Below are 19,070 nucleotides of genomic sequence, written 5' to 3' on the forward strand. Positions count from 1 at the left end.
TATATATATATATATATATATATATATATATATATATATATATATATATACATATATATATATATATATATATATATATATATATATATATATATACATATATATATATATATATATATATATATATATATATATATATATATATACATACATATATATACACAATGATGAGCCAAAACATGATGACCTCTGACAGGTGAAGTGAATAACATTGATTATCTTGTTACAATGGCACCTGTCAAAGGGGGTGGGTCAGTTGTTGAAGTTGATGTGTTGGATGCAGGAGAAATGGGCAGGAGTAAAGACTTGAGCGACTTTGACAAGGGCCAAATTGTTATGGCCAGACGAGTGGGTCAGAGCATCTCTGAAACGGCAAGGCTTGTGGGGTGCTCCCAGTGAGCAGTGGAGTGCACCAGGGGTGCAAATTAACGGCCGCCCGGTCGCGAATGGCGCCTAACTTTTGTGCTGGGCGGGTACACAATACTGCCTTACCTGCCCGGCTGGTGAATCACCGTGATTCCTGTTATTTTGTTCAATTTGTATTAGCTTCTCTACCAATTTTCTCAACTGGAGCTACTGTTTTTGTCCGTAGAAATCACCGGTAATTCTGCGGCGGCCATTTTGTCTGTTTTCATGTCATTCCAAATCACGCATGATTGCGTGAGATTTGACGGTTTGGCACGGTTTGGACGCATTTTCTCATGCCCAGGTTGGTTAAATGAGTGAATTTGGGTGAATGAGTGAGTTGGATAAGTGAGGTTTGATGAATGAGTGCGTTTGGGTGAGGTTAGGTGGATGAGTGAGTTTATATATGGTTGGATGGACGAGTAGTACCCCCACCATTGTCCATCACCCACAACCCCCCCCTCCACCCCATCGTCCATCACCCACACCCCCCCCCCCCCATCGTCCATCAGCCACAACCACCCCATCACCCACAAAAATCCCCTCCCCAGCACTACTCACAACCCCCTGCCCCCATCACCCACACAAAAAGGTCCCCCCCCCATCACCCACTACCTCCTCCTCCCTGCATCATCCCCCCACCCCCACCCCACTCATCAAACTCACTCATCCATCCATCCAACTCACTCATCCACCCAACCTCCTCCATCAAACTCACTTATTCTGCAAACCTCCTCCATTAAACTCACTCATCCAACCAAACTCACTCATCAAATTCACTCATCCAACCAACCTCATCCATCAAACCTACTCAGAAAATTTGAATGGTGGTCATGGGAGGAATGTGTCACAATCCACAGTGCATCGCACCCTGCTGCGTATGGGGCTGCGTAGCCACAGACTGGTCAGAGTGCCCATGATGACACCTGTCCACCGTTGAAAGCACCTACAATGGGCACGTGAGCGTCAGAACTGGACCTTGGAGCATTGGAAGAAGGTCGCCTGGTCCGATGAGTCCCGTTTTCTTTTAGATCACGTGGATGGCCATGTTCGTGTGCGCCATTTACCTGGGGAGGTGATGGCACCAGGGTGCACTGTGGGAAGACGACAAGCCGGTGGAGGGAGTGTGATGCTCTGGGCAATGTTCTGCTGGGAAACCCTGGTCCAGCCATTCATGTGGACGTCAATTTGACACGTGTCACCTACCTAAACATCGTTGCAGACCAGGTACACCCCTTCATGGCAATGGTATTCCCTGATGGCAGTGGCCTCTTTCAGCAGGATAATTCGCCCTGCCACACTGCACACATTGTTCGGGAATGGTTTGAGGAACATGATAAAGTGTTCATGGTGTTGCCCTGGCCTCCAAATTCTCCAGATCTCAATCCGATTGAGCATCTGTGGGATGTGCTGGACCGACAAGTCTGATCCATGGCGGCTCCACCTCGCAGCTTACAGGACTTGAAGGATCTGCTGCTAATGTTTTGGTGCCAGATACCACAGGCCACCTTCAGGGGTCTTGTAGAGTACATGCCTCGGCGGGTCGGCACTGTTTTGGTGGCACACGGAGGACCATCAGCATATTAGGTAGGTGGTCATAATGTTTTGGCTCATCAGTGTATATGTATATGTGTATATATATATGTATATATATATATATATATATATATATATATATATATATATATATATATATATATATACATACATATATATACATACATACATACTTTTCTTTGTTGTTTGGTTTGGATTATTGCATCTTGTTCGTTTAGCTTTTTGAACACCCCAAATATAGATGGGATTTGAACATGGGAAGTGAGCATCATGAGCATGGGAACACCAAACAGGTCAAACAAAGGAACGCACATTGTGGAGGACAAGTTGTGGCACGAACGAAGCAGAATTAACCTCCTGACGAGAAGCAAAAATGCATTCTATTGATCAACTTCTATATACAACACACACATGGAGCGACACTCAGTAAGTAAGGGGTGGTTAGCTGAAATCAATTAAGTGGAGTGAAGATGTCTCGCTTGACAAAGAAATAGCCATTTGTGATAACGGTAGAAGAGAGAAGATAAAGAGGAAACTGATTGGGTGAAAAGTGTTGATGGTAATGCACCATCCTGCATCCTTGAATTTCCTTTATTATCCCCATGCTTTTTGGGGAAAAAACGCGGGAGGAAGAATTGTAATCAGCTCTGTCTGTATGTTTGTCACGCTATCTCCTCAAAAGGTTGTCCATAAATTCACCAGATTTGGTCGTAATGATCACCACATTGGCAGGAAGTTGTAATATCGGTAAAATTTTTAGCCCTGCCCCTGATAGGGGATCAAAAGGTTAATTACATCAAGATGCAATTACAGACATTTTAAAACATTTTTAAATGAAGCTTTGTCTATGCAATCCACATTTGGGGACACATGAAACATATTTATCAAGTTTCTTTGAGATTTGACTTCTGATTCATACCTCTAAGGTGGGGTTTTAGGGTCACAAGTGTCAAAACTGAAAATTTTTAACTCCAAATTTGATATTTGGTCATTTCTGATGGAACTTTTTGCCATCTTTCAGCCTTGCTTTAGGTGGGAAGCGTGTGGATCTGCGATGGCGCACCATCGACTTCGCTCTAGTTTTCATTTGCATCTGTTGTGAGTCAATGTTTAGGTAAGGATGGGATCATAGTTAGCTAGAACGGCACTCGGAAGAGTGCATACCTCCACCAGACTGTACAGTTTACGTTTTGTATCCCACTGATGGGCTAGATTTGGATCCGGACCTGAACCAAGATCTAATCGGCTTGTTCTTCTCACCTCCCCAACTCATCCATATTAGTCAGAATCTGTCCAGAACCTTTTGAAATATCATGCGATACATCATTTTGGTTCTATCTCTAAATGGTGAAAAATCACTTGAAAAATGAAAAAAATTCTCATACCAGGATCCGTATCTTCACGAAAATCTTATCAATTTGTCCTTGTCAACCAAATTTCGTCTGAACCCGTCCATAACTTTTTGAGATATCCTGCTCACAGACAAACAAACAAACAACACGGGGGTGAAAATGTAACCTTCGTCCACCTTCAGTGACAGAGATAATTAACATTGCAAGAAGTGTTTGATGATTACTTTTTAATTGCAATCAGCGTTGTGTATGCACGGGGAAATGCAAACAAACATGCACTACTTCTCCATTGTCCTGCATAATCCTGCGGGTTGGGGTTTAAAAACTGTAACCTGGACAGCATGTTATGTCCACCGTTAAATATAGGAGAGTCGTACCCAGCTGCTGGAACTTTTTTTTTAAAGCTGGTGATCACGCGTTCACAACAAGTGATTATATGATCGAGGGCACACAGAATCTGCTTTTTTGTTGTGTAAACTTTTTCAGTTTTTACCACAACGCCAAGATTTCCTGAAAGACTACTAGTCTTTCTTTGTTCAGAAATCTTGAGGTTGGATTCTGTGAAATGTGATTGAGAAAAGCAAGATGTCCCCAGATATTGCTATGTATTGTTTTTCTGTGTGAAAGTATGATTCAGTGCTAAATTTTGTTTGTGTAGTGTTGTGGCCTTGCGTGACATTTGAATTTTGCTGATCAATATTTCAGGACCTCTTGTCCCTTGCAAAGCGCAAGCGGGCAGGGACAGAGCATCAGGAGCCTGTACTCACAAAACCTCCTAATTCTTCTGACTCGGACACGTCAGACAGCGGCGATGAGGTAAGTTTGAACTAATTGTTTAATTCTACTTGTGTTTATTCTGGTCTCATATAACTTGTTTGCTTGTGTTTTGTTCTTGTCCGTTTTTATTTCAAGGTCAGGACCTCTGGTGTAGCTGGATAACAGGGCTTCCGGATGGAATGTCAGCAATGGGGGAGAGGGGAATAGGGAAAACAGCAACATAAACATTAATGAGGAATGTTTCAACAAGAGAAGGAGCCGGAATTAGTAATGCTCAGTAAAAGAGTTGAACAGTTAGACAAGGAGTCAGAGATGTTGAGAGTGGAAGAGTCCATATAGGAGAATATATTAGGCAATGATGAGCTGTATTCATGAATGATTCGAAACTCAGGGAGGCGATTCCATAGATAAGAGAAAAGGGGAATCCAAATGAAGACGTGGAGATGGGCAGAAAGATTTTATTTGAGGAATTAAAATAAATAAAAATAACCGTCTTTGGGAACGGGTTACACAATTGTTCTCACCATTGGGTGAATTATAACTTTGTGTTAACTCGATATATTGATGCGGTGAGATAAAGGAGGATACACCAAGTCTGTGGGACTTCATAACTCTCTAAGCTAATTAACCTCAATTAACGTTTGACCTCATGTATATTCACAAAGTACATATGCTGACATATATCTGTATCCCTATGTAAATGCAAGTTGAGCGTTTGTCTTAACGTCGTGAATGTCGTAACCACAGCATATGCAATGCTGGATGATACCTTTTTTTAAGAGCTCTTTGGTCTGGACAGTGCAAATATCTGGATGTCTGGAGGTCTGCAAATATCAATATTCACGCAGTTTTGAGTTATGTGCATTTTTTTTTGTTGTTGCTCACACGGGTGGTGTATAGGCTCGGAGTCACAGAAAAACACGTGACAGGACATCATTAACCTCCCTGGCTGCCAAGGGTTAAACGCCACCTCCCAGTGACACACGAACAAACGCACATTTGTCCTGTAAATGACGTGAACAGAAACAGGGATCTTTTTTTCTTCTTTGTTTTCCCCAAGTCAAGGCTCATGAAAGCGCTAATACACAGAAACATATAACAAAGCAGGAGACAAGAAGGGTGGGAGAGGGAAGCACAAAATAGTGGGGAACAGAGACAATAGGAGATCTGTGGAAGGGAGAGGGATGGGATGGGGTAGGGTACATGGGGTAAACAAGATGGTACGACAGGGACTTTCAGGAAGGAACAGGGAATTTGAATGAGGTAGGTTTGGGGTGGATTAGCGGGGGTAGAAAAGATTGTAGTTTTGGATGGGGGAAGATATGAGATGGTGGTGAATGACTGTTTTGAAGGCCTGGAGGGAGGAGTGGGATTGAAGAGAGTGTGGGAGTTTGTTCCAGAGGTGGTAAAAAGAGGAATGAAAGAGTGAAGGTGAGCAGTGATTCAGCATTTCGCAGTTTCACCAGAAGGGGGGTTTTTGGCGGACCTTGAGCACCCTGCGGAAATATAGGGGGGACATATCACAGACAGAGCAGTGAGGGCAAGGCCGGAGAGGAGACGGTAGAAGAGAGAAAGACCACCGACCTGCCTCCGGTTATAGAGTGAGAGACCCAAAGACTCAGCCTCATCACGGGAGATACCAATGATCCAAAAAGCCTTGATTTGCACAGCCCGAAGTCGACCTTGGTGTGAGGCAGGAGCACCACCCCAGAGGGGGAGGGGGGAGCAGTACTCGATCAGGCTGTGGGTGAAAGGTCTATACCTTAGATCTATTCTTTGTGGGAGGTTCAGAAAGGGGAAAGGATTTGAGAGATGGGCAGATGCAAGCAAGCTGTGTGGAGAAGGGAGGACGGTGAGGAAGTGGAAGGTGCTGTAGATTACTGTATTTCTATAAAAAGAGGCTGTGTGAGACCTTCATTCAGTATTACTTTCTCATCATTGCTTTCTGTCTTGACTATACCGATGTGGTTCTTCTTTTATGATTGTAGTCACTTTCTTTTTCTTTTCTCGTATGTAGCATGTGGCCGCTGGTTTGCATCAGAGAGAGAGAGAGAGAGAGAGAGAGAGAGAGACAGAGAGAGAAAGAGAGAGACAGAGAGAGAGAGAGAGAGAGAGAGAGAGAGAGAGAGAGAGAGAGAGAGAGAGAGAGAGAGAGAGAGAGAGAGAGAGAGAGAGAGAGAGAGAGAGAGAGAGAGAGAGAGAGACAGAGAGAGAGAGAGACAGAGACAGAGACAGAGACAGAGACAGAGACAGAGAGAGACAGAGACAGAGAGAGACAGAGACAGAGAGAGACAGAGAGAGACAGAGACAGAGAGAGACAGAGACAGAGACAGACAGAGACAGAGAGAGACAGAGACAGAGACAGACAGAGACAGAGAGAGACAGAGACAGAGACAGACAGAGACAGAGAGAGACAGAGACAGAGACAGAGACAGACACAGACACAGACAGAGCACGGCTATGTAGTTGATGCAATGCCCCCTGTAGATTAGGGAAGCATTTCTGATTTTTTTTCCAGATGCCAGTGACTACTCATCAACTCTTTGTCGAAGGACACTGGGGAATACGTAACGCACATTCGCTGATTCTATCAGACAGGTTCCCAGCTTCATAGCCATCTGAGTGACGGCACACTTTGTGATATGACGGCCTGTCTGCAAAACACGAATCCAACAGTTTATAGTCAGGCAGGGAATCAAACCCAGACTGGACAAGTGAAAGCTAAGTGCGCTACATCGATACCATCCTGTCAAGACAGAATTTTGCTCTGTAATGCATTCTATTGCAAACCATATTTGCATCTTCACCATTTCTTTTGGAAACTGCTTTCACACAATCACAATTTGAGGGTAAACAAAAAATTCTGTCATGTCTTAAGGCTCATGGAGGAGCTTGGATGTCTGTATATATATATATATATATATATATATATATATATATATATATATATATATATATATATATATATATATATATATATATATATATATATATATATATATATATATATATATATATATATATATGTATATTGTTACGGTTGTGGAAATTCACAGAACACCATTCAGGTTCCCCGAAGATCAGTTATGTCGATAAGTGTGTGTCCAGATTAGATTTCCCCACCGATGTATAATGGGAATTATTCGTGAACCGGGCTGTGCATCTTTGAGTTAGCCGTTATTCTTTTGCTATCTTTATTTTAAAACGAACAACATCTCCTCACCATCATCTCCACAAACAACGCCATCTTTTCACCAACAACAACCATTTCAACAAACGAACAACGTCTCCTCACCATCATCTCCACAGCACTGCCATCTTTTCACCAGCAACGGCATCCACAAACGAACAACATCTCCGCCGACAAACACGACTTCCTCGTTGGAGCGAAAGCCGGTGATTCCTACCACTTCCGCGTTTGACGGCAAGATCGGATCAGAATAACAAAAGGGGCGGAGCCAGCCGGGGGTGAAGGGTCGAAGGTAAATGACCAAACACCATCCTCGAACCCGATAAAAGTCCTGGCTGAAACACCGAGAAACGAGTCCGGAGTTCGGAGTTAAGTCTGTAGTTCGGAGTGGAGCTCGGTTGTTGAGTGAAGCTCGGTCGTTGGAGTCCGGTGGAGTTTCGAGCCTGGAGTCCAGTCAAGCCTGCAGTGCAGTGCAGAGGTGTTGGTCGGTGGAGGCGGCAGCGAAGTCGCGAGCCAGAGAGCGGTCGCCAGCCGGAGGGACGTTGCCAGCCAGCGACATAACCGTCCGAAGTGATCGAGCCCCGCGACAGTCCGAGCGACGCTGAGGAGTGAGCGGGTTCTTAAAAGAGCATCAACTCCAAAAGAGCAAGGCCCGTTCGCTCCTCTGAGGCGTCGTCAGCCAGGCCCGATCGACCAGGCCGTACGGCTAGGCCTGGACCAACCAAGCTGCCATTACACCAGCTGCCGTGTTGACGATGAGACATATGGAGGGTCCCTGACCGAAAGACCCATCGAGTCGTCTCCAGGGCAACAAGGTAACCTGCACGGCCTCGCGGAGCTCCTTCGGTCTTCCAATCTCCGAGGAACATTAAAGGCCTACAGGCCCAGTTTTCTCTTTTCTTTTCTGGGGTTTTTGCATGGAAGTCTGTGGCGCCTTGTCCCTTATGTTGAGAATTGTTATAAGTGCATGTAAATGATAATAGACAACGGCTGTAGGTCTTTTTGCTCGTGTCTTGTCCCTTACCCCCATTCATTGCCTTGCTTGCATATGTGCATGTACAAATATATGTCCGCATTGTTTGAATATTCACCTGCTCGTTGCATCCCTTCCTCCATTGAACTGCCATAATTAGGTTCGGAATAAACAGCTGGTTAGTAATAGCCGATAAGATAATCGGGTCCAACGGGGCTTGGCGATAATAAACCGCTCGGCAATCGCAAACGGAACGGGCTGCTTAAAAGCGGCTCGTTTCCGGACAGGTCCCGTTGAGGTACAACTTCTCGGTAGTCTGACTGCGCGAATAATTAGGTAAATTGACAATTCGGCGATCGACCCTGTAGCGCGGGCAGAGCATTGACAAGGTTGTGGTGTGGTTAAAAACACACCCGTAGCTGGATTTTGGCGTTGATCCGAAAGCTGCGACTGGATTGCCACGGTCGGTGGGCGCGCGGCCGCAATTACCTAAAAGCGGTCGCCCGCACGCCGGAGTGGCGGAAATCCACAATACTGGTGTCAGGACGTGTGATTCAAATTCATCCTTCTCCAAACCAAATTAACGGAACCCGATCAAGGGTGTGCGAGGCGACCCTCCGGTACCATTAAATTCTGAGCGTATAAATTTTTTATTAACTATACGCAAAATGGCAGCTCAAGGCGAGCGGCGGCAGGAGGGATTAGAAATAGGTTTAGAAATGATAGAATCTATGGCCCATCGGGGCGAAATCACCGTGCGGGACACTCCCATTATACGCCAGCTATTGATAATTTTGCTGGCAAAGATGGACGCAAATATGCAGGCATTCAGGAGCAATATGCGAACACTGCGGGGCGAAACGCATAGCATGGGGCTGAATCTCCAGGCTGGGCAAAAGGCAAACGTGGCAATTGCACGCGACGAAACGCGGACGACGGAGCACAAAATGGCGACACCACGTGGCGTTACGATCGAACCAACGAGAAGGAGTTTAACGGCTGTCCGGCCCGCAATGGAGCCGAGTAAGGGCGGAATGACGAGAGACGTCGTAATTAATGGGGAGACCGAAACGTGTAAGACGAGACGCGAGGTGACGACGTCCGAAAAATTAAAAGAGACGAAAAGCCAGGAAGAAACGGAAATAATAAAAGAAATAAAGGAAGAAACGGAGGTCATGAACGAGGTGACGGAATTAACAGAGACACAAAGGGAGACGACAAAGGAAATAGAAGTATTGCCAGAGACGCGGGAGATAGACCGAGTCGAGAATTAATTAAATAAAACGAAGGAGGAAACAGAGACGAAGATCCAGGAAGAAACTAATAGACACGAAGAGACAACAGAAATAAAATGTATAGAAACGCAGGAGGTTGAGGAAATAATAATAGAGACGACGGCAGTAATAATAATGGAGACGAAGGAAACAAAAGAGGTGACAGAAACGCAAATAGTCACGGAAACAGAGACATGGGAGATAGAGGGTGGATTAAATGAAACTGAAAACGAACACACACACATATAGTTAGCGAGGGACAATGAGGGGGAGCTTGGGGAATGTCCCGTGACCCGGTGCGAGCAGCAGGATAGCCTTCTTCAGGAACGAGGGGAGGGAATATGCCCCCTTGAAGCGGATCGCGATCAGGTGAGTCCGGCCGAGCTTTGCGAGTTAGAGGGGGCGAGTGCTGTGGACGGGTACAAGCGGAGCTTGGGGATGTATGGAGGCCCCGGGAGTGCTTGTAATGGCGCAAATTCCCAGCGTGATTGTTCCGGTGTGTGTGTTTACGAGTTTGGCGAAATGCGTGAGTAAAATGGTATGTGTGGGTGAAAGGCCGTGTGTGAGAGAAACAGAGTGTGTGAGAGAAACCGTGTATGTGAGGTCGCGGTATGAAAGGGAAATGGCGGTTGGTATGCGGGAACACGCAACCGCATGTCTGAGTGCGAGTGTCATGATAAGGTGTGTGAGCGTCATGGCACGTGGGTGTGCGTGCGTGACATTGCGACGAAGACGGCACCAGACGAGGGACAAGGGCCATGTAGCGGCCGTAGCCGTTTCGAGGACCGTGCCGGATTCGCACAGCAGCGCGCGCGAGGTCCGTGCTGTGCTTCGCACGAGGCCGCCGCGTGCGCGCCTGCGTGAGTGAAATCCGGTCCGGAAATGCCCGCGGTGGATGTAAGCCGATCCCGCAGACGGACAGAAGCGAGGCTGGAATAGTGAATTTGGATCGGATGGGTTCTCCAGGTGAACGTGTGTGTAAAGCTCCATGTGGCCTGCGCCGCACGTTCTGTTCGCAGAGCGTGCGAAGTAGCTTCCCTGATGCATTACGCGTACCCCGGCTTGCGCGAGAAATCGCGCAGGTTCGGGGTGCGAATGACGTCATCGGGGATTCCGCGGCGCGGGTTACGACCCAGCAGAGCACATGTGCTCGCGTGGGGAACCCCTCGAAACGCGAGGCTTGCTTGGGATGCACAGGGTGACGTCGTGGCTACACGGAGGTTGGAATCCGGCAGAGGAAAATCCCTGCCGGATGTTCCCGTCCGAGAAGGGACGAGGTGCGCGAAGCTCGAACAGCTGCCATGACGTCTTGGGGAAAGAGCGCGGGTTGCGAATTGCCGCACTAGTGCGCATTAAAAGAAAAAAAAGAAAGAAAAGCAAGCATCACCACTTCGGGTGAACACGATTCCCTCGGCAGTGGGTAGGAGACCCCCTTGCTTAGGGCCCAGGAACACCACTAGTTAGGGGGATGGGTTAGTTTAGTTACACCGGCTTCATGGGGCAGGGACAAGTCCTCATGGGGCCCGTGGAATGGATTAGTTAGAGGGATTTTAGTTTAGATTTAGGATGGGAAATGGAAAAGAGATTTTGAGGACAGAGACAGACATTGAATGTGTTGAGGGATGTAGCTTAGCTACGTAGGTCGTAGAGTTAAATGGGATTTGCTATAGTTTAAGGGATGACGAGGCAGCACGAGTCAGCTCAGGGATTCAGTCAGCAGAATGACAGTGTTCAGTGATGAGAGCGATGAAATGAGTTGAAGTGGAAAATGTACTTGATGAGCGAGTGAGGGCCAGCGGGCATGTGTGTATGGAGCAAATGTGGTATGCATGGTGTGATGAGTGATTGGGGGGAGAAGTGACTCCCACTAAAGGGGTCCCGGGGTCAGAGTAATGGCCGATAGTGGGTTATCCAAATTGACAAAATGGAGGTCGTTTTGCTGTTGGTGCGAATGTAGGCTCGAAACCCATTTGGAGGGGTGCAGGAGTCCTGTTGACGGGCTGGGAGTGTGGCTGCAAACGGTGAGTATCGCTTAGTGGGCACCCCGGGCACCGGGCAAGTCGGCCGCGGTAGGCCAAGGGTCCAAGATGGGCCTGGATAGCGTAGTGGGCACGGGTGGGCCTGCATGATGCGGGGGCCGTAGCGCCAATAGCCACGTGGGCAGTGTCGTGGGCACGGGAACCCGGGGAAAGGGGCCTCTGGCACCAGCCTGCCACGTGAGCATCGAGGGGGAGTAGCCATGGGGGGCACTCCCCAGGTTTTAGGGAGCTGGTAGGCTCGGAGACAGTAGCAGGGCCTGGGGGTGCCATAGTTGCAGAATAGGCAGAGGGTAGTTCCTGCCAAGTGTGCCGCTCTGCCCAGCCACGAGACCCTGCGAGGGCACGAGGGAAAATTGGAGGGCAAGTCCCAAATTTATGAGGACACCAACACAGGCGACGGGAATCTTGTTTGGTATAACCAATAGTTTAAGTGAGAGGCGCTTTTGGAAAGCCCCGGGGTAGTTTAAGGTTAATGAATGTTAGGGTAGATAGGGAAGTGTACCACTCCGCACCATCCATGCCTTCGCTCTCGTTGTGGGCCGCTGGACCCACTTTGGGTTAGATCGCTGAGATCTGAGGAGGCCATTCTGAGGCTTAATTGGGCCTCAAGACAGGACGCTAGCCCTCCTTTATTCCCCTCCAGGAAGGGAACATAAGGGTTGGGAGTAGGCTAGGTGACAAGATAGGTTAGCCAGACAGAGACAATAAAGGGGGTTAGGGAGACGAATTAAAAAGGGGAAAAACAACCAAAAAATAAGATAGGGCTAAATTTGATTTTTGACAAACTAAGGGAGTGGGTACGGACAGAGACAGGCAAAGGAGATAGGTTGGGAGGGAGACAGTAGGGTAGGTCTGAGCCCGCCCTCCGAGTGGCCAGCACCACCGCACTTCCTCCACAAACCTCTAGAACGAAAGAAGAGGCCGGCCAGCTTCACCTGCCGGCCGATTGTGCTACAGCGGCCTGTTCCGGCCTTGCCTTGCCATGCCTTGTCTGCCTCTGCCTTGACCCCATGCCTGCTAGCCCTTGCGATTGCATTTGCCCTGTGTCCATCCATCACCATGTGCCCCAGGATAATCACGCAAGTTGCGGGGACTGCCCTGCAGGCAGCTCTGCCGATCATTGTGTTTGCTTGCGTCGATGCCCATCCAGTATTCTGCAGTGACTGCCCTGCAGGCAGCTACACCACGGGACTGCATCGAGCAGCCCGTGCACCATGTTTTCCATCCATCCATCCATCCATCCACTCATCATTTTTGTGTTTGCTTGCATCAGTGCCTATCCAGTATTCTGCAGGGACTGCTATGCAGGCAGCCGCACACGGGGACTGCATTGGTGCAGCCCGTGCACCATTGTGTTCATACCTGCATTTGTTTCATGAGCCAGAGACTGCATTTGGGCAGCCTGGCTCCATGCTTCAAAAATGGCATATGGCACGCCGGGTTGGGGTGAGTTGCCTCCAGCAGCTGGAGACATGAAAAGGTTCTGTGACAGACAACAGGGCCTTTTGAACAGGCCCCGAAGACATCCGACCTTCAGCTGCGGAGCGCTCACCCTAAAATACTGACTAACTTTGCCATGCCCTATTTCCCACAGAGTCCATCAGTCCTGGGCCATGGTTGAGTGTAAAATTTGTAAGTTAAGGTAAAATTGTAAATGAGTTTTGCTCCCCCTGCATGTTTGTCGTAGCGCCAGCAATTTTTGTTAAGTCGTCTGTACGAGTGAGTTTGTTAAGTTAGTTACACAGCCCGTAGGTTATTTACTTTTGGGACAAGGATACACCAAATGTCACACTCAGGGATCCGAAGGTAAATCATACTTCGGGGAGAACTTACACATGAAGGCACACGAAAATTTGACGACTCGGGACGAGTCTGTAAAAAGGGAAGGGGGTAGTGTTACGGTTGTGGAAATTCACAGAACATCATTCAGGTTCCCTGAAGATCAGTTATGTCGATAAGTGTGTGTCCAGATGAGATTTCCCCACCGATGTATAACGGGCTGTGCATCTTTGAGTTCGCCGTTATTCTTTTGCTATCTTTATTTTAAAACGAACAACATCTCCTCACCATCATTTCCACAAACAACACCATCTTTTCACCAACAACAACCATTTCAACAAACGAACAACATCTCCTCACCATCTCCACAAACAACGCCATCTTTTCACCAACAACAACCATTTCAACAAACAAACAACATCTCCTCACCATCATCTCCACGGCGCCGCCATCTTTTCGCCAGCAACCGCATCCACAAACGAACAGCATCTCCGCCGACAAACACGCCGACTTCCTCGTTGGAGCGAAAGCCGGTGATTCCTACCACGTCCGCGTTTGACGGCAAGATCGGATCAGAATGACAAAAGGGGCGGAGCCAGCCGGGGGTGAAGGGTCGAAGGTAAAAGACCAAACACCACCCCTGAACCTGATAAAAGGCCGGGCTGAAACGCCGAGAAACGACTACAGAGTTCGGAGTTGAGTCTGCAGTTCGGAGTGGAGCTCGGTTGTTGAGTGGAGCTCGGTCATTGGAGTCCGGTGGAGTTTGGAGCCTGGAGTCCAGTCAAGCCTGCAGTGCAGTGCAGAGGTGTTGATCGGTGGAGGTGGCAGCGAAGTCGCCAGCTGGAGAAAGGTCGCCAGCTGGAGAGAAGTCACCAGCCAGCGACATAATGGTCCGAAGTGATCGGGCCCCGGGACGGTCCGAGCGACGCTGAAGGCCCTGTCACACCTTGACATTTTAGCCAGCGTATGGCAAGGTATCAAAATGTTTGTAAAACGCTGGCGTACGCTGAACTATTGATGGTTTTTTTCCAGTTTTGAACGTGTTCATAACGAGTTGGACGTATGCATAACGTATTAGTAATGTACACAGAACGTTTCGATAACATATAGATCACATATCAACGAATGCTGAGCGTGTTGTCGGCATTCACAACCTATGCCCAACGAGAGTCTAACTTATGCATAGCGCGCGGCAGCGTATCGCCGACGATCACGTGGCGTCGCCTATTAATAGGCTGCGGCTCGACGATTCAAATCATAACCGCACGAGACATCGAAGCGTCAAGCCGCTGTCACACCTTGACGTTTTAGCCAGCATATGCCGACGTATGAAAAATTTGCCGAATACGCTGGCACACGTCGAATACGTTATGGTTAAGTTTTGTATATGTTAAGAGCACGCTGAAGTACGCTGGCATACATCGTAGTACGCCGAGTACGTCGACAAATTTTCAGCATGTTGAAAATTTTTCGACATATGCCAGCGTATGACACACGTTCCGCATACGCTGGCCATAAGTTGTAGGCACGTTACGTGATCGTTGACACACGTCGACACACGTTACTTGTAAGTTACACATAAGTCGAAACACGTCGAGGTAATGGTTAGCATCAGTGTTCCAGACTCCCTGGTTTATCTTTTTTTTAAATATTTTTTCTTCGGCATGACGGTGATGTTGACACTTCGATTTCTAGTGCGGTTATGATTTAAATCATTGAGCGGCAGCCTATTAATTATATTATATTATGACTGCACTCGAAATCGAAGTGTCAACATCACTGTCATACCGAAGAAATGAAAAAAAAAAACAGGGAGTCTGGAACACTGACGCTAACCATTACCTCGACGTGTTTCGACTTATGAGTAACTTACAAGTAACGTGTGTCAGCGATCGCGTAACGTGCCTTCACCACGTTACTCATAGTTTAGAAATATGTTTCGGGTATGCTAAACATTACCTCGAAGTGTTTCGACTTATGAGTAACTTACGAGTAACGTGTGTCGACGTGTGTCAATGATCGCGTAACGTGCCTACAACTTATGGCCAGCGTATGCGGAACGTGTGAGTCATACGCTGGCATACGTCGAAAAATTTCAAGCATGGAAAATTTGTCTAACAGCTCGGTGTACTACGACGTATGCCAGTGTGCTCTTAACGTATACAAAACTTACCCATACGTATTCGACGTGTGCCAGTGTTTTAGACAAATTTTTCATACGTCAGCATACGCTGGCTAAATCGTCAAGGGGTGACAGGGCATGAGTGAGGGAGTGAGGGTGACAGGGAGTGAGCGGGCTCTGAAAAGAACATCAACTCCAAAAGAGCAAGGCCCGTTCGCTCCTCTGAGGCATCGTCGGCCAGGCCCGATCGACCAGGCCGCATGGCTAGGCCTGGACCAACCAAGCCACTGTTACACCAGCTGCCATGTTGACGACGAGACATACGGAGGGTCCTCGACCGAAAGACCCATCGAGTCGTCTTCAGGACAACAAGGTAACCTGCACGGCCTCGCGGAGCTCCTTCGTTTTTCCAAGCTCCGAGGGACATTAAAGGCCTACGGGCCCAGTTCTCCCTTTTCTTTTCTGGGGTTTTTGCATGGAAGTCTGTGGCGCCTTGTCCCTTAAGTAGAGAATTGTTATTCGTGCATGTAAATGATAATAGACAATGGCTGTAGGTCTTTTTGCTCGTGTCTTGTCCCTTACCCCCTTTCATTGCCTTGCTTGCATATGTGCATGTTCAAATAAATGTTCAAATATAAGTTAATCGGGTCCAAAGGGGCTTGGCGATAATAAACCGCTCGGCAATCGCAAACGGAACAGGCTGCTGAAAAGCGGCTCTTTTCCGGACAGGTCCCGTTGAGGTACAACCTCTCGGTAGTCTGACCCGGCAAATAATTAGGTAAATCGACAATTCGGCGATCGACCCTGTAGCACGTGGGCAGAGCATTGACAAGGTTGTGGTGTGGTTAACAACACACCCGTAGCTGGATTTCGGCATTGATCCGAAAGCTGCGACTGGATTGCCAGGGTCGGTGGGCGCGCGGCCACAATTCGCTAAAAGCGGTCGCCCACACGCCGGAGTGGCGGAAATCCACAACAATATATTGTTGCGCTTCTCGGAACCGCATGCATACAACAGATAGGTGTACCAAGACAGTTATTCCATTATTATACGTGTCGATAGTTCTCTTCCTTTTGCATAGCGGGACAACAAAGGAGTGCGTTGCGATGACCTAATAGCTAGGGTTGCTTCAATCATTTTTTTCCTTCATTTCATCCCCACTCTTCTTTTTTTCTGATTATTCCTGAGGTAAATCAGGGATCTGTGAGGGATCTGTTGCTGAGAGATTCTTGTTCCCGGGCGAGCCCTAAACCCGGCGTGTGCGGCGAGTGATGTGCGCTTGGCAATGCGGGATTGTCGACTCGAGCTTCCGATGGTCTGGGGAGAATTACCGATTGCATGAGAAAGGCATGCAAATAAATACCTCTAAAGAGGCTGCGCAAATGGTGTTTTTCACAGCATGGGAAACACGGCCGGCACGACACCCACGCTGCACGTACAGAGGCCAATAAAGCCTACTCCACGCCATGTTGGGCAGGATACGAGTGTGCTGGTAGAACCGGCTTGTTTGTTTTTTAACCTCAATACCCGACGCATGTTGGTGTTCGCCCCGCGCACATGCCAGCGGAATCGTGTGAACACGAGCGCTGGCCACGTGCGTAATGGTGGAACCACGCGCACTGTTTAGAATGTGCTCGAAAGCAGACACATGCGCCGCTCGTGAAACGTGCATGGATTTATCCATGGCGATATACCTTCGGTCCTCACTGCCAGCGGTGGATTCTCCACGGATGTGGACGTCTGCTTGTCTCTGTGGCCAGCGAGGCTGCAATCGAGCCAGGGAATATACAGTGCGGGCCACGTTGGCGCGTGCGGAACGAACGCGTTGATCGACGCTGGTCGATCGCCCGAGCGGGCATGCGGGACCCTCGACCGGTCGCCCGTGGGGTTTTGCGGGATGATTCGCGTGCCAATTTCAGAGTGGGAGATTCATGTCATCTCGTGGGGTCGGAGCGAAGTATGGCCGCTGTTTGAGATGGCGTTGCCGGAACTGAAGTGAGGCGGTTTCCGGCCCAAGCTGGCGGGTCACGTGAGGGGTCGGGGCCAATCGGAGCAAAAACCAATTTGGATTCGGCATGGCCCCTCCCCCCGAGCTGTGGGCCCTATAAAGGTCGGGGAAGTCCCTCTTGCCCGTTCGGTCTGTGTTTCCTGCTCCTCGACTCCGCCTCCTCGTCTCCGCCCACGGCGACACCACCACGACCCGCCTCCTGCGCCTCGATTCCGCCTCCTCGTCTCCGCCCACACCACATCAACCCCAGCCGCCGACCTGATCCCGCCCACTGCTCCACCCTCGCCCTCTGGACTCCGCCCCTTCTCCACTCAAGCTCCTCCTTCACGAGCACAGTCTCCACACGTGCGGCTTGGGCCAGAGGCAACGCGCCCAGTGTTGGGTACCGCACCCCAGAGCATCCCCCCCCCAAACGTATTGGTGGCATGTCGTGCTTTCAGGCGCACAGGTACCGAGATCATAGCTTCAACCCCCCCACGCTCCCCCCCCCCCGGTTGAAAAACTCCCTCTTCATCGGGTTCTGTGTCTGTGTGTGAGCGTGTGTGTGTGAGCTGACGCTTGCCTGCTTAAGCAAGATTGCAGAAGATTGTTATCATTGTTATTGTTATTATTTACATGTTAAGTCTGCTCTGTGTACCCTTTTGTAAGTCGCCTGTTTATTCTCGCACCACACGATTCTTTATATCTCTGCACAACACACGCCAAAAAATCTTCACTGTGTCACATATTTTTCCTCGCCTGCTTGTAAATAAATTATTATTATGAGGAATGTTCCCTGCTCGGTTTTGTCTTTTCTGCTATTGATCCAGCATGGTCTGAATCCAAGTTCAGCCGGGACTTTATTCCCAACTATCCGTTTCCTTTAGCCGGTACGTCCTTGGCAGTGTCGCTCGGCTGCATCCGATCCGGTAAAGTAATCCGGTCTGGTAGAGTGATCCAGTTTGAACATGGCGTACCGAGGGCATGTTTCCCCGGTAATTAAACCACGTGATTGATTAGGTAACCCGATTAACCCATAGATGAGAGGACCCTAGGTCACGCGGTTGAGTTATTGGCATACACGGTCGGTTAAGCGACCCGCCGCGTCACGTAATTATCCGTGTACGACGGCCTACAATTCCGGGGAGTCTGGTGGGAACCGATATAGCTTCCCCCACCTCGTGGTCTTCTTACCCGACCCCCCAGCCCACAACAGTTTGGTGTCAGGAGTGGGATTCGACCCAGGGGTGTGCTTAGCAACCCCCCTCGCCCCCCCCGAAATTAAGAGCAGGATTAAAATTTTGTTTAATTATCGGTACGGACCATGGTGGAACAAGACGAGCTGGTTCAGGTGGGTTTTAAGAGTACAATATTGGAGGACTCCGTGGCTCAGGACAACAGTTTTGAGGGAGATCATTCCCTGCAGCCATACCCAGAGGTAATGGGGGCAACCGCATCTATAACCATGCTTGAGGACCCCCTGCATCAAATTTCCCTCACGGAGGACCTCGCGATCCCTATCGGATCCACACCCGATCATAGCAGATCGGCTCCGCCAAAGCCATTCGACACGGACCAGTTGATGGAGATGGTGAAACAAATGATGGAGCGCAT

The 19,070-nt window shown here is 48.6% G+C and overlaps 1 protein-coding gene across 3 annotated transcripts in view; it reads left to right on the forward strand.

The window, feature by feature from the left end:
- The window catches only part of RTF1 (RTF1 homolog, Paf1/RNA polymerase II complex component), a 119,691-nt gene that overhangs the window by 6,348 nt on the left and 94,273 nt on the right, over positions 1-19,070 (forward strand). For all 3 annotated transcript variants that reach the window (XM_085895560.1, XM_085895561.1, XM_085895562.1), the window contains exon 2: positions 4,020-4,130. In XM_085895560.1, the coding sequence (XP_085751686.1) occupies positions 4,020-4,130 (111 nt within the window). The remainder of the gene's footprint in view (positions 1-4,019; positions 4,131-19,070) is intronic.

This window comes from Eptatretus burgeri, chromosome 9 (genome assembly GCF_056783735.1).
Source record: "Eptatretus burgeri isolate ZD-2024b chromosome 9, Ebu_testis_v1, whole genome shotgun sequence".
NCBI lineage: Eukaryota > Metazoa > Chordata > Myxini > Myxiniformes > Myxinidae > Eptatretus > Eptatretus burgeri.